Source organism: Neocloeon triangulifer, unplaced genomic scaffold (assembly GCF_031216515.1).
Source record: "Neocloeon triangulifer isolate White Clay Creek 2 clone unplaced genomic scaffold, ASM3121651v1 ptg000014l, whole genome shotgun sequence".
Lineage (NCBI taxonomy): Eukaryota > Metazoa > Arthropoda > Insecta > Ephemeroptera > Baetidae > Neocloeon > Neocloeon triangulifer.
In genome coordinates this window covers 2,049,203-2,063,194 of record NW_026775556.1, presented here as the reverse complement: position 1 = coordinate 2,063,194, position 13,992 = coordinate 2,049,203, and the positions used below count along the sequence as shown (strand labels likewise).

The window sequence follows — 13,992 nt, the reverse complement described above, 5'->3', positions numbered from 1 at the left end:
TAACAGTACGTATTTTTTTATAGTGCTTATAATATTATTTATGCTCAAACACTCCTTTACAAAATTATTATTAATTCGCGCTTGATGTGTCATTGTCAGTACGCCATATGGCAAAATAACAAAACTTTTCTCTCACGACAGGTCTAGACTCCAAAACTATTGGCGTACGTTCAATTTTATTGTTTTCAATTTGTCATTTCTTGACGTGTGTAGATTAAAAATACGCTTTATTTGTAATTCAAAATTGTGTATACGCACAATGGAAAGCCAGCACGTGCATTTGTATTGCGTGTGCGTTGCTTTTAATTGTGCTGCATCGCCACAATTCATGGCCAAGGCTTTCCACGCTTCCGTGGTTTCAAACGAAAAATTAGATATAAAATATAAATATGAGTTACGCTTTAAAACAAAAGAAGCGCCATTTAAAATAGAAATAAAATACATATTATTGCTATGGCAAATGGCACAACTGAAAATTGCGCTACAAAAATATATAAAAGAAAATGAAGATTTTAAAGAGTTGCCCACACTATGAATTCTCCTGCATCAATAAATTTTATTTTTATTGTTAGTAATAATTTTTCCGGGATCATGCTAAACTAAAGATTTGAAATAAAAAAGTCATAAATCAAGTTATCAAAAAATTTAATCAGGCTCAATTTTAAATCAGTTACATTTTGGCATTTAAAAATAATTATATAATTGAAAGAAATCTATACTTGGATAAAGCAATTTAAATGTTAATTTTCGCAAAGTCTTGCGTTGTTTTGTCAAGATCGTCCAAACGGGTTTGGCGGCGCTCGCTGCGAATTAGTCAATGTCCAGCAAGCCGAAAGTGAGTGCGATAATTATCCCGTCTTCGCCAGCAGGTGCGGTGATATTTCGTCAAAACAAAAGCAAAATTGTTGAGCGCGAAATGCAGTTTTACGCTTCCGATAGCAATTTGACAAATTGGCTTCCTACCTCTATGGCTGCTAATGAGAGCTTTTAAAACACCGGCCTTTGATTAGAAAATTAGCGAAAAAGTGAATGGCCTTTTAATTGTTTCCACAAAATCAGTGAGAAGCACCAGCGCGCAGTGAAACTTTTGTCTTCAAGCGAGGAGCATTAAAAATAAATATTATGGAGCGGCCTTTTATTTATAATTAATTATATATTTTTTTTTTACTGAAATTTTCAAATTTTCAGAATCAATAATTTATTCGTCCAGTTGAGCAATTAATTTTTTCACATTTAATTTGTACTCCATCCACCCACACAGCTCCGTTTCTCCTTAGAGGCCCGAGAGCGAGTCGTTAGGGTCGGATCACGCGCGTGCATAATGAAATATTAATTTCACCTGCTGGACCACAGCGGTTGTGGGTCGAGCCGTCAGGAAAATCTGTTTGTGTGCGCGCAGAAGAGACACAACAATGAAATAACAGCCGCGAGTGAGATCTGGTTCTGCCCACGACCACATTTGCACACACCACCGCATCAACAGCCCACTCGCACTGATGTCATACAAATTCGGCGTGGGTCGCATTCTTTTAATAATTATTCCGTGTTGTGTTGTGATCGCCGCAGTTTTGTGTGTGGTACACCCGAAACGAGAGAGTTCCGCCCGCAGGAGCGTTTAAGGGCACTACTTAATAAAAAATAAAATAACAATAACTTGTTTATATTGCGTAGTATATTTTTTGCGCATTCACAAATATGTGCCGTGAGCTTTAAAATCTTATAATAACAAAGTGTTAATAAAAAGCATGTTTTGAAACATTGGAATATTGTTATTTTTGTGATTTTCTAAATCCAAATATTATAAGATATAATAAATTAGGATTAAAATGTGTTTATGATATTCTTATATCATTCTAAAAATTTTTGTTTCATATTTGAAGCTGGCATATTATTTATTTGAGAAGAAAATTAGGAAAATTAATTTAATTTCTTATAATTATATCTTATAAGCGAAACCAAAACCAAATACTAATAATACAAAACTTTAGTTAAATAGATAAAATATAATTTTTAAGTTTGTTTTAAATAGGTTAATTAGCTTTAATTATTAGTTTTATTCTATTATTTCTAATTATTGTCATATTAGAGACGTTTGGCGCTTTGTTGTTGTTGTTGTTTGTTGTTGATTTAAATTTTGGCTCTGGTGGGGACCATTCAGCCAGCTCTATTAATTTATAAAACATCTAACTTTTTATCTCTAAAAAAATTTAGGATTATATATTATTGTAATCTTTGTATCGGTCATGCAGTGATGTGGCGCGTGAACTGCGATCGTCTCGGTTCATTCCTGATTCCCGCTCATAATTGGCAGAACTGGAAATAAGAAGGAGTGGTCTTGTTTTGATTTTTGATTACCCACATGGCAGACGCCTGACCGGTCATTTCTGAAGTTAATTTGCAATTTTTCTACCTTTGGTCGTTTAGTTAGATCATACATACTTCTAAAGTTGCCAGAAAAATGGGCAAGAATAAGCAGAATAAGAAAGGAAAAGGTGCAGAAAAAACCGCCGTAAAAACTGAAAAGAAACTGTCCAAAAAACAGAAGAAGGACTTGGCCGATTTAGGAGAGGTTTTGTTTAATTATTTTCTATAGATTTTCAGGAGTTAATATTTTATAATTTTAGGAAGATGTTGAATCAATTGTGGCTCAGATTGAGATGGAGGAGAAAAAGAAGCAGGCAGTCACTGAAGCTGCCATTGATAGGCCACTAAAGAGATCAAGTTTCGCTTTTGTGGCCCACCCTGAAAAGGACGAGTTGATCCTCTTTGGCGGAGAGTTTTTCAATGGCCAAAAAGTAGGATATTTTTATCTTATTTTGAAATAAATCCAATTGTTTTTTTACAGACTGTGATGTACAATGACATTGTGAACTTCAACATCGCAAAAAATTCGTGGTCCTGCTTGAAGGTGCCTGGAGGTCCTGCGCCTCGAAGTGGTCATCAAATGGTTGCAGTGCCTGGAGGAAAGGGCGGACAGTTGTGGCTTTTTGGTGGAGAGTTCATAAGTCCCAGCCAGTCACAGTTCTACCATTACAATGATCTTTGGGTTCACCACTTGGGCGAAAAGCGCTGGCAAAAGATTAAGTTATACAATAAGGATTTAATTTTTATTTTTGTACTAATTTATAATTTCCAGCTGTCCTGGAGGTCCCTCGGCCAGAAGTGGTCACAGGATGGTTGTGAACAAGAAACAGATCATCCTGTTTGGAGGATACCACGACAACACTATTAACTTTAAGTATTTTAATGATGTTTACTCGTTTGACTTGAAAGATTACAAATGGAAAAAACTAGAACCTACAGGTATAAATTACATGTGAATAAGTTGAATTAGATGTTGATAGAATTTAACTATCCGAAATCTAGGCATTCCTCCTCCGCCAAGATCAGCTTGCATAATGGCTGCTCTGCCCAGTGGCAAGATTTTGGTGTGTGGCGGATACAGCAAGGTCAAGGTCAAAAAGGATGTGGACAAGGGCGTCATGCACACAGATGCCTTCCTTCTCACACCAGACAGTACGTTTGTTTAGAATACCTGCAGCATGAAATTTTATTTACTTTTTTTCAGAGGGAGATGAAACCGGGACCAAGTGGAAATGGGTGTCTGTGAAGACTGGGGGAGTTTCGCCCTTGCCAAGGTCAGGCATGGCGTTCACAGTGATGCCAAGCGGAAGAGCTTTTGCCTTCGGAGGAGTTCGAGACGAAGAGGGTGAAGAAGATTTGTCCGGAACATTTTTGAACGATTCGTACTTTGTTGACTTGGAGAGCAATGTTTGGAGAACAGGTATATTTCATATTTATAATGCATAATTCCTATTTATTTTAAATTACTTTATAAATTTTCCAGTTACCCTGAGTGGAAAGAAGGACCAAACCAAAAGGTTACGCAGGAGAAAGAAGGAAGGTGAAGGTAACGAAGAAGAAATTGATGATGACGAGGAGGAGCAGCAGAAAATGGAAGAGGAACCTCTGCCCCTTGTGACCAGTGACGATGGCATTTTCAAGGTCACCGTGGGACCAGGTCCAGTGGCCCAGACCACCGTCGGTGGCACCCAACCATCTGCTGGAGGTCCTGTTGTTTTTCATCCGTCAAGTCGTATGTCTGCAGGGGTAGTTTTTAAGCAAGGAAAGATTTTCTTGTACGGAGGTCAGTACGAAGAGGGTGACAAGCAGCTGACGTTCTCAGACCTTTACAGCTTAGGTATTCAAAAAAAGTCTAATAAAAACTGATTTTACAGCATAAAATTTTTTAGACGTCCACAAGTTGGATGAATGGCAAACGTTATTGGTGAGTGAAATTTCTCCTGAAGACTGGGTCGATTCTGGAAGCAGCTCTTCTTCAGAAGATGATTCTGAGGAGGAAGATGATGAGGATGAAGACGAAGACAATGAAGAAACAGCAATGGACACGGATTGAGAAATTAAAATCATCTTCAAGCTAACAAGCGTAATTTTATTTATCTTTTCTTACTTTAATTCCATAATCAAGGATAAAATAATGTTAATTCGAACTGTAAATTTAAATCTCAGTACAATCTACAATCTTAAAACCTCTAGTAAAAATGTAATCATTTGCTTTTATTTTAGATCAAGAAGCATGTTTTTAACCGATATGAAAATCTATATTTAGAGCATTAATTTTTTTCCAATTCATCAATTTCCTTTTTCAATTCAAGCAACTTGTCATACTCCTGGCGCAGCTGCTTCAACTTTTCCGTGCAATCATTTATGTAAGCGACCCTAGGATTTTCCAGGCCAGATTCGTCCTTCAGCAACTCAGCAAATTGATCCTGCAAAATATTATAAAACATTAAGTTTACTGATTTTAGAATACATTTATAATAAACACACCCTGACGGCTGTTTCAATTTCAGCCTTCTTCTCTGACATGATTTTTTCCATCATTTTCGCATGCAGGTACTGGCTGTAAATAATGTCCGTTTCAACCTCAGGGTCGACTTGCTTTGGGTTGGCGTCTCCGCTAGTATTGGCAATTGATTGGGCACTTCTCAGCTGGAAACAAACAAGAAATATAACATAGACAATTTTACCGTGAAATTGAACTTGATGAATTATTAAATACATTATTATTTTTCTTACCATGCTTGAAGAAGACAAGCTTTGTGAGCCTGTTCTCCGCACCGCCGAAGTGCTTTGCACAAGTTTCGTTTTGGCAACCTCTCGTTTCATCATCTTTAATTGTTACACGAGTTTTCAGCAGAGTTCTGATTCAAATTTAAATAACAAAAAACTGATTAAAACTGAGGTAGGGTATAAGGGGAATATGAATATAATGGAATTATGTAGTGACAATAACAATCAAACATTGCTTTTGCTTGTTACCGATTGACGACGTCATGTCATATGCCCATATGGTATCTACCAATCTGCCCGCCGTGCCCGCGTTTTTTAGCAAAACCTGGCAGGACAGGCTTCATAAAACCAGAAAGATCGAGCACGCTATTTGTTGAAATAATTCCGCGCAATTTGAAAGAGACAAATGGGAATTGAATGTTTAAATTTGGCGCGTGTACAGAATTACTGTTTGTGCTTTTCATTGGTCGAGAGCTGAGAGTTGCTTCATTATTAGCGTTCATTGGCTGGTTCAATTTAATCACTTGCTTGTAATGGTAGCCGCCTTTTTGGAATTTGTTATTGTTCGTGTTCTGTTCATGTAGGATTTTAAGAATTTTATTTCGGCATGGCAATTGCACTAGATATGTCGGTTTGCACCGTCTGCAATTATTAGTATAATCTGCAGTTTCATCAGTCAGATCTTGAGCACATCTGCGCCTGCACTTTCACCCACAGTACCTTCCACCTTGGCCACCTTGCACTTGCGTTTGGACTTAGGACTCTTGATGCATTTTTGTAACTTTATTGCACTACACATGCCATAAGAGTTGTCTGAAGTCTGAACAGCTACCGGCATTTATTCATTCCTGAACGCAGCAGAGCAGTGAGAAGAAAACTGTGGACTGTAGGTAAAAAAAAATCATAAGTTGAATGAGAGTCGAACGACGAACGACACTCAAATTTTAAGGTGGACGTGAACAAAATTCCAAACAAAACTAGGAGACCAATATTTCAGTCTACCGCACTCTACACCACACATCTCAAAGCGACCTTTGATAGATGTATGAAAATTTGTTTAATTAACAACCACTTAACTTATTTTTTTGTTTTTTAAATTGAAAAGCAGGACCGAATGAATAATGGGCGACCAAGATATTGAGATTATTGAACTGTCCGATGATGAGGAAGATGAAGCTCCAGACCCAGTAAGATAAGATCCAATTATTATTATTTAAAATAATAATTAAACAGTTTATAAATGTTTTGATTTTCGCATGCTTATTTCCACAGTTAAAAAGCAATTTTATTATGTACATTCATAAATCTTTTTAACACATAATGCAAAATTATTTTAATTTAATAAGGTTAAAAACGGGCCCATGCCCTCCACGTCTGCTCAAAAAATTCCGGCTGCGTTGTCATCAAAGTCTGCTTCTAATGGTGAAAAGGTTGTGGTGCAAGAGAAGTCCAAAAACGAGGAGGCGCTCGCAATGGTACATATTTTTTAATCAAATTTTAGTGGATAAAAAATGCAATAATAAATTATTTTTCCAGCTTACAAAAGGACTCCTTGCATTAGGAAAAAATGAGAAAGAAACATCAAGAATAGTATCCAAAATGGAAAAGAAATTCCTCTCATGCTCTGAGAAATTCAGGGAATCTGTGAATTGCTACGAACTGATCTCTAAATACCACAAATTGGTGCAAGAAGAGCCAAAGAAAAAGTGGCAGTTTGTCAAGGTACGAAACCCTCCTAAGCAGTCAAAGCAGGTTGAATTATGTAAATTATTTCTCTAGGAATTCAATGACAGCTTGACTTCTCACTGCTTCGTGAAAAAACCTGTGGTTGCTAAGGAAGATGAAGCAGCCAACAATAAAGAAAAGAAACAAAAGACTGTGAATGGAGATGCTAAGCTAGGGAGAATTGAACTGCACTTAAAGAAATTGGAGGATAGTTTGGAGGTCTGTTTCATTTTTTGGCTGAATCATTTTCAATTTTGAAATGGTATCAACTTTCAGATATGCGTTGCAAAAATCAAGCAATTGGACGAGGAAGAAGTGGATCTGAATGATGATAAAGCGTCAGCATTTATTATCAAGAGGAAGTATGTCAATTTTAATATTATCTTTCCTTTTTAATACTCCCAAATTTCTTAATGTGTCAGGTATGAAGAACGGGCTGCTCAGTTGTATACCAAAATCCAGGAATATTTGCAGAAGCTTACTGGGGAGGTTGGTGAGAGCATTAAAGTTCGACATCCTAAAATCTGCACTTTGGGTAAATTACTGCAACACTGAAATAGACTCAATCTTCTCATCTTCATATAATACTTTTTAAGGATTATCTGAATTGAAAATCGATGCCATCAATACTGCCATCGATAAATTTGTGAATCGCAGCAGGCAGAACGAGGAGATTATATTTCCCAATTTTCGAGAGATAAATTCCATTGTTACCAGAGTCAATAGAGAGGAAAACATAGGAATGTCCAAAGATGAGGTCGAACAATATGGTAAACAAATATATATTTTCTTCCTTGAATAAATATAAAGACTGCCAAATTCCTGCAGCCCGTCAAGCATTTCAAACTGTTGGAAAGAAGATCAAAAAGTGCAGGGCAATTGAGCTCAGGTCGACCCTCAATGATTTGATTGCCAATGCTCCAGATGACCCAGCAGACAATGATCCAGAACTTTTGAGGAAATTGGCTGCAAACAAGAAAATTTCAGAGCAAAAAGAAACTGAGGTTAATTATTCAACTTTTTTGTCTACAGCCTTGAAAATATCTAGTCCGAAAATATCCCAGTTCAATTATTCCCTGCAAATAATTTAATTTGGAAACTTACATTGAATATTGAATTTTACAGGTCTTTGAGAAATATGTTAAAGAGAGTGCTGAGAAAGAAAAGGAGGAAGAGCTGAACAGCGATGGCGATGAAAACGAGAACAATGACATCAATGAAGAGGAAGCTGAAAAGGAAGAAGACGAAGATGATTACGAAGTTGTGTCGGTTCACGGCAAAAGTGAAGATGGTGAATCAAGTAGAGACCCATTTGAGAACGAAGAGCTGGACATTGATTTAAATGAACCTGCTGAAACTTCGCCAGAAGAGCCATTACTTGGTATGATTACAGAGGAAAATGATGAGACTGAAATCGTCCCTGCTGGTCCAGAGGTGCCCACTAGCATCCAAAATACAACAGACCCTACTTCACCAAGCACTTCAGATCAAGCTGTTCCTATTGGTCCAAGTGCAAATGGCCAGGGTACAACACGTGCTAAGGAAGATGCACTGAGAGAAATTGAAACATGGTCCGATATGGAGGTTGATGGGGATGATGAGAGAAATTTGAGTGATCTTGGGGCAGATGTGGATCCAGCTTCATCTGTTTGTATAGAAGCAGACTGTCCTAACAAGATTGAAGATTTGCTGCCTGTTGATGGGCCACTGGGTACTTAAATTTATGCTAATTCTTAAATGTTCACTGTTTTTCCTATACATCTCATTTGCAAATTATGTCTTGTAAATTTCATGTACTTTAAAAAGAAAGTTGTCTGCATACCTATTTATAAACTTAATTAAAGTATACTTTTTGAATGAAAAAAGATAACTTTTATTATTGAAAAATGAAGAAATTATCAAGAGTTCAGTTTGAGGTATAATATGAATTTCTGAGAAGCTTTTCCTCTTTCCAGATAACACTGCAGCAAATGATGAAAGTTCCTTCAACCCCATAATCGTCTCAGTTGAGTCACAAGTGCCTGGATTTTCGCAAGATGATGAGCCGGTCAGTGAAATGAATGACTCTGCAGCAGCAAACAATTTTTCAACAGATGTCTTGTCACTAAACAACAACTCGGCTCTTATTGAACCATCATTGACTCATTCAGCACCTGTGCCTGAGACAAAGTCTATAGTAAGAACTCAAAAAGCTCGAAAATCATTTCCGAGGCCTACAATATATCAGCCTGATGATGTTGAGTGTGTCATACTGGACTAAGTTATATAAGCCCCCTAACCCTAAAAAAGGTGTGTAACATTGAAGTCACTGCATATTAAATTGATGAAGCACAATTTTCTATGCATTATATTGCGATACTGGAGATTTTTTGTCAATGTATTATGATTTGGATTGCCAGAATTTTGATAAAGTTGCTAATGGCTAGTGAATGCAGCAAAAATTTTCATTTTGATAAAAACGAATAAAATTATTCAAGTTTTCTACTTTTGGTGTGCATTTTCATACAGAAAGATTAGGTTTATTTAGCGACTGAGCAACATCATCATGTTCATGTCTCTGTGTTCTATGAAGTTTATTTAGTAAACAATTCATTTAATTACATTTCAATTGATGACCAAAATATTAACTGACATTTCAAATACATACATAGAATGTGTTGCCTAACAAATCAAAATGCTAAAATTGAAGTTCGTGCACGCAGTACACCTTAAGTTCATTGCACCATCTCGTGCTGTCAACCAATTAAAGACTGCAGTAGTTATGAAAATAAAACTATAAAATGCAGAATTTATCTTATTTAACGGACTCTCTTCTGCTGTCTCTGGCGGTAGATGTCATTGACTGGCGGTGCGCCTGTGAATTCCTCTTCATCACTGTCTTCGCCGAGTCCTCTCTTTCTTCTCTTCCCAGGCACAATGCCCGTCTGAGCTTCGTCATCAACTATCCAGTGAACAGATTTAGCAAGATCGAAAAGCTTTGAGTCCGATCCATTCTCATTGTTTTGTGGGGCTGGAGCTGTTTTGCAAAAAAATTATATTACCAAACAGATGAAAGGGTGTGCGTTTATAGGGCATACCTGAATCTGGAAGCTGAATTTTACTAAAGACGTCCAGCAGCATATCAACAGACACAAAGGGGCCTCGAAAACTGGAGGGCGGCGGCAGCAAAGTGCACAAGTGAGTTGCTGACGGTGGCAGCGGAAAAACTCCTCCGGGAACAATGTGTTCTCCTGGATGGGCGTTTGGTTTAGGTTTGTAGGGAATCATCTGTCCAAAATCGGGACGAGCCACTGCAATTGTTGGCTCCTCGTCTAGAATCAAGTTGCCCACTGCGCTGAGTCCCTTGTGGGAGCCCTGTAAAGTGGAGGAATAGCCAATGGCTCGAAGTTCAGCAACAGAACAGGGGTAGAGGTCCAAAAATCTGTAGCGGTCCACCAATTGAGCAGTCTCCTTGTCTTCAAACTCTTTGAGCTGTAAAGTTATTTCAATTAAAATCAAGTATCAGTTATTTCAAATAACATACTTTCTCTAACACTGCACTTCGTCGCTTCTCAACCTTTACTATACTGGTCAAATCACCAACGTTTGATTCAAACTCTAGGAACTTATTCCAGATCTCGCTAAATGTTATAATTAGATAATTGAATTGGTAAAACAAAGTTAAAATAATTACACTGATTTATCATCTTCCAACGAATCCGAGGTGAGCACCCTCTCGAACAGCACCCTTGTGTTATTGTCCTCGTTCAAGTGGGACAAGTAATCAATGTAGTTAAGGATGTACTCGGGATTGTCTCCAAATTTCTTGAGTCCCAGCTCAAAAATTCTGAAGGCGATATTTTTGTCCTTGCTGCAGTAATATTCCATAAGGGCAGCAGAAACGAATACTTGAAAACCGGATCTTGGGTCTTCTCGTGCTTTTTTGAAAATTGTCCGAGCCGATTTTATGCCTTCAGCTCGCCGGCCGAACTTCATGTATTGAATGAACGCCTTTGGAAAATAAAAATTTAACAATCTTTGAAATTTTATGATTTTGATAACAAACCAAAGTAGGGTCAATGTCTGGAATATCCAAGAGCCTGGTGTAAATTTTGTGAACTTTCTCATATTTGACACGATCTTCCTCGAAGTCAGCATACGCAAAGTAGAGCAGCATATTCTTGTTCAATATTGTGGTGATTGCTCTCTCGTAAATGTTTGCAGCTTCGTCTCCAAACAATTTAGCGGCATTTATATCCTTTCAAACAAAACATGTTTATTAAAATAAAAAACGTAGTGAAAAAACTTACCCCTTTCTCATGGAGAAGTTTTGAAGATAATACAAGGTACAGTGCAGCTTCGTACCAGATGTCCGGATGGTGGCCCATGCAAAGCAGACATTGTTCGTAGGCGTACATGACCCTTTTTGTAATTGTCGTTTGATCCTCGGTTCTGAGCGGGTTGCTCTTTTCCCATGAAATATATTTTTTCCACAATTCAACCTAATCATTTTATTAGTATTGGTAAAAAAATCAGCTGAAATTTTTTAAGTACTTGTTTGACTTCTTCTCCAGTGCCGACTGGAGGTACACTTGGGGCGTTACGATTAACACCCCTAGTGGCAGCCTCGAACTCCTTAGCCACCCGCCGAGCATTCATGTAGTCCCTGCTGCGCTCCATACCCATTTTCTCAGCAATGATAGGGTTAATGTTCTGCTCGAAAGCAATGTAGTCCTTCCAGAACTGCTCAATATTTGTCATCGGGTTAATCACACCCCTTTGGTACACCTGTTAAAATTTAAAAAAATTTCATTTCATTAAAATGTATTTAATTGTGATGAATGACCTTTCGAACAGCACTGATGCGTTGGTTTTCTGCATAAGACCCGACGGCCTCAACTGCTTTCAAGAAGGTCACATAGTCGTTCCAAATGCTGTAGGACTGGATGTCCATTCCGACCTTTTCCAGGGTGAAGTCGTAAGCCTGAGCCATTTTCTCCCTAGAATAAATTAATCAAATGGTAAATATTGCGCATTTTTTTTTTACAAAGAGTAAAATTACTTATAGGTAGGCAACATGGCCTTAGTTTCTTTCACATAAGTGAGGTACAGTTTCCAGAGATCAATGTTAAGCACTTTAATTAAACAACGCTGAAAGAGCTGTGAAATAGAAGTAGTTTAGAATATTTCTTTAAATGTTAATAAAGCTGCATTATTATTAAATTATTTTAATTTAATTACCTTTCTGCATGCTGCTTTCTTTGTGACCCAAATAACTTAAAAGCCCACCCACTTAAAATACGTTGGTTGTGAGGTCGATTTTAAAAGCAAAGTCAATAATTTTTAATAGAATAAGTGCTGTTTATTTAGTTAAAAAGTACAAGTCTTTTTAACTAACATTTAAAAACGGGCCGACTTATGATACACAGAAAAATGCAATCTTAATTATTTTAACGTAATTATCTTTGCATCGAGGAATTAAAAGAAAAATATATGTTTGGTCAAAACTCGCACTGCACACTCTCACACTCATTTGCACTCTTTCACGCAAGAGGGTGGATTTCACTCAAAAGGCGAGAGCAAGGTTTCATTTGAGCTCGGATTATCTCTTAATTTTTTTTTTTTATTCTCCTTGCTTTAGCCTCCTGAGCTTTTAACACAGAGTTTAAATAAACAGACCCCAAGAAATTGAGCGTTTTATTTTTCTCATTTTATCAGTCTTTGTTGAGCATGGTAAAAATTCAAAATAGTCCTCACAGCCCCACTTATCAGGTACATTTTGTGGTCAAAGAAGCGAAAATTGTATTTTTATTTTCACAAGAGATGAACTGAGAATTTCGCTATAAACTGACAGTTCAGGAGAAGTGTCAAAACTGCCAATTCCTTACCTTTTCAACTCTCTCTAAATTCCTTGCCTTCAGCTGTGAACAAGAAGAATGATTTCAGGCGAATTTAAGATAAAATTCTTTTTCTCTTGGTGATTTAGAATTTAGAATGTAGATTCAACCGTAAATTTACCTCCTGCTCGATGTAAATCTTCCAGTATCTGCCAGTGGTTGGGAAAACGGTGACGAGCTGCTCGAAGAAAGGACGTACGTCTCCAATCCATCGGTTTTGAGCCTCTCGAATGAGCAAACTCCACGCCTCCATGTCGTAGCCATTTACCTCCGTTACTGTGCGGTGCGCCCTTTTCAATTTATCACTCTCCCATTCCTGTGGCATTTAAAAGAATAATATCATCATTAACATCATAATGAAGGGAAACATTTTCATACTGCATGTAATTATGCACTTATTAATGATTTCTTATTGTTAGATCAAAAAGGATGAAAAAATCCTTTTTAATCAATATTAATAGCTCATAATATATTTTAAGCCATTAAGCTGATCATTCGACAGAGATTCAAAACTTTGCTCACCACTTCAGGCACTTCTACTTTTTCCTCCGGCATCTCCATTGCCGCCGCCGCAGCCACCACTGGGGTTGCCATTTCGGCACTGTGTTTCTCTTGCAAATCACCTCGAGAGGATCTTGGACGCGCCTGAAAGTTCGCAAGTAACTATGATAATGGCGAATTATCGGTTTAACTGTGGTTTACAATCTTACCTTCAGCGACTACAACCAGAATTTGCCGTCGATTCACTTTTTCGGCAAACAACTCGATCCAAGAGACAACAACATCAACAAACTGGAAACTGGAACAACTAGTGAGAGAATGGCGGACGGATGGCGGAACGGGGCATGGGAGGGAGGGACGGGGAACACGGAACGACTTGTAGCCAATCAAAACGACAGAAAGTAGAATTTTGCCATCTTTAGGCGGTAAATTTCCACGTTTTGGCCGTGTGCCAAATTATTATCATTATTTTGTTATTTTTCCTATTTTTACTTTTAACTACAGAATTTTCAAATGACCATGAGCATTTTTTTTAAATATCTTCAATTCTGATTTTATTTATTTTTTCTAATAAAACTGAATTTATATTATAGTATGCCTGATTGTAAGTTAATAATCCAAAATAATATTGATGATTGTCATGATGTTGTTTATAAATACTCTATAAATGACGATAAACGAGAACTGTTTACTGTTTGCTTTTGATCAACTCGATTGATAAAAAACACGATTTTATTCAATTCTTATTTAGTCATTTTTTTTTAAATCTAAAATTTATTGAAGATGTATGTTGCGG

The 13,992-nt window shown here is 37.2% G+C and overlaps 4 protein-coding genes across 7 annotated transcripts; 2 read left to right on the top strand and 2 right to left on the bottom strand.

The window, feature by feature from the left end:
* Nucleotides 1-2,351: 2,351 nt before the first annotated feature.
* On the top strand, nt 2,352-4,815 carry LOC132199406 (kelch domain-containing protein 4). The gene is made up of 9 exons (XM_059624083.1): nt 2,352-2,569; nt 2,625-2,795; nt 2,846-3,084; nt 3,137-3,303; nt 3,367-3,516; nt 3,569-3,784; nt 3,848-4,201; nt 4,254-4,447; nt 4,677-4,815. The coding sequence occupies exons 1-8, from the start codon at nt 2,459-2,461 to the stop codon at nt 4,415-4,417; spliced, it is 1,572 nt and encodes a 523-aa protein (XP_059480066.1). The 5' UTR covers nt 2,352-2,458; the 3' UTR covers nt 4,418-4,447; nt 4,677-4,815.
* On the bottom strand, nt 4,433-5,476 carry LOC132199407 (uncharacterized). The gene is made up of 4 exons (XM_059624084.1): nt 5,344-5,476; nt 5,101-5,225; nt 4,852-5,013; nt 4,433-4,790 (listed from the first exon to the last, which is right to left on the bottom strand). The coding sequence occupies exons 2-4, from the start codon at nt 5,191-5,193 to the stop codon at nt 4,635-4,637; spliced, it is 411 nt and encodes a 136-aa protein (XP_059480067.1). The 5' UTR covers nt 5,194-5,225; nt 5,344-5,476; the 3' UTR covers nt 4,433-4,634.
* A 139-nt stretch (nt 5,477-5,615) lies between these two features.
* Nucleotides 5,616-9,563, top strand: LOC132199405 (DNA ligase 1-like). 4 transcript variants are annotated; one of them, XM_059624082.1, is made up of 12 exons: nt 5,616-5,980; nt 6,044-6,137; nt 6,200-6,281; nt 6,441-6,569; nt 6,631-6,816; nt 6,874-7,038; nt 7,096-7,181; nt 7,242-7,354; nt 7,416-7,589; nt 7,648-7,823; nt 7,945-8,530; nt 8,775-9,563. In XM_059624082.1, the coding sequence occupies exons 3-12, from the start codon at nt 6,216-6,218 to the stop codon at nt 9,077-9,079; spliced, it is 1,986 nt and encodes a 661-aa protein (XP_059480065.1). In that variant the 5' UTR covers nt 5,616-5,980; nt 6,044-6,137; nt 6,200-6,215; the 3' UTR covers nt 9,080-9,563. The 4 variants fall into 4 exon arrangements, with proteins under 4 accessions (XP_059480065.1, XP_059480064.1, XP_059480063.1 ...); XM_059624081.1 differs by having other exon boundaries at nt 5,616-5,984; XM_059624080.1 differs by having other exon boundaries at nt 5,617-5,980; nt 6,203-6,281.
* LOC132199404 (protein suppressor of forked) lies at nt 9,358-13,517 on the bottom strand. The gene is made up of 13 exons (XM_059624077.1): nt 13,406-13,517; nt 13,218-13,340; nt 12,817-13,011; nt 12,687-12,719; nt 11,861-11,958; nt 11,645-11,798; nt 11,353-11,586; nt 11,109-11,300; nt 10,865-11,056; nt 10,493-10,809; nt 10,343-10,439; nt 9,897-10,290; nt 9,358-9,835 (listed from the first exon to the last, which is right to left on the bottom strand). Exons 2-13 carry the CDS (start codon nt 13,287-13,289, stop codon nt 9,618-9,620), a joined length of 2,196 nt encoding a protein of 731 aa, XP_059480060.1. The 5' UTR covers nt 13,290-13,340; nt 13,406-13,517; the 3' UTR covers nt 9,358-9,617.
* Between the last annotated feature and the right edge of the window lie 475 nt (nt 13,518-13,992).

Coding starts and splice junctions, on each gene's coding strand:
- LOC132199405 (XM_059624082.1), top strand. CDS start 6,216: ATGGGCGACCAAGATATTGAGATTATTGAACTGTCCGATGATGAGGAA. Junction 6,282..6,440: donor AAGATGAAGCTCCAGACCCA/GTAAGATAAGAT, acceptor TAATTTAATAAG/GTTAAAAACGGGCCCATGCC. Junction 7,182..7,241: donor GCATTTATTATCAAGAGGAA/GTATGTCAATTT, acceptor TTAATGTGTCAG/GTATGAAGAACGGGCTGCTC.
- LOC132199407 (XM_059624084.1), bottom strand. CDS start 5,193: ATGATGAAACGAGAGGTTGCCAAAACGAAACTTGTGCAAAGCACTTCG. Junction 5,014..5,100: donor GCTTGTCTTCTTCAAGCATG/GTAAGAAAAATA, acceptor GTTTGTTTCCAG/CTGAGAAGTGCCCAATCAAT. Junction 4,791..4,851: donor AAATTGAAACAGCCGTCAGG/GTGTGTTTATTA, acceptor AATATTTTGCAG/GATCAATTTGCTGAGTTGCT.
- LOC132199406 (XM_059624083.1), top strand. CDS start 2,459: ATGGGCAAGAATAAGCAGAATAAGAAAGGAAAAGGTGCAGAAAAAACC. Junction 2,796..2,845: donor AGTTTTTCAATGGCCAAAAA/GTAGGATATTTT, acceptor GTTTTTTTACAG/ACTGTGATGTACAATGACAT. Junction 3,085..3,136: donor AAGCGCTGGCAAAAGATTAA/GTTATACAATAA, acceptor TATAATTTCCAG/CTGTCCTGGAGGTCCCTCGG.
- LOC132199404 (XM_059624077.1), bottom strand. CDS start 13,289: ATGGCAACCCCAGTGGTGGCTGCGGCGGCGGCAATGGAGATGCCGGAG. Junction 10,810..10,864: donor CAGACATTGACCCTACTTTG/GTTTGTTATCAA, acceptor TATTTTCCAAAG/GCGTTCATTCAATACATGAA. Junction 9,836..9,896: donor AATTCAGCTTCCAGATTCAG/GTATGCCCTATA, acceptor TTTGCAAAACAG/CTCCAGCCCCACAAAACAAT.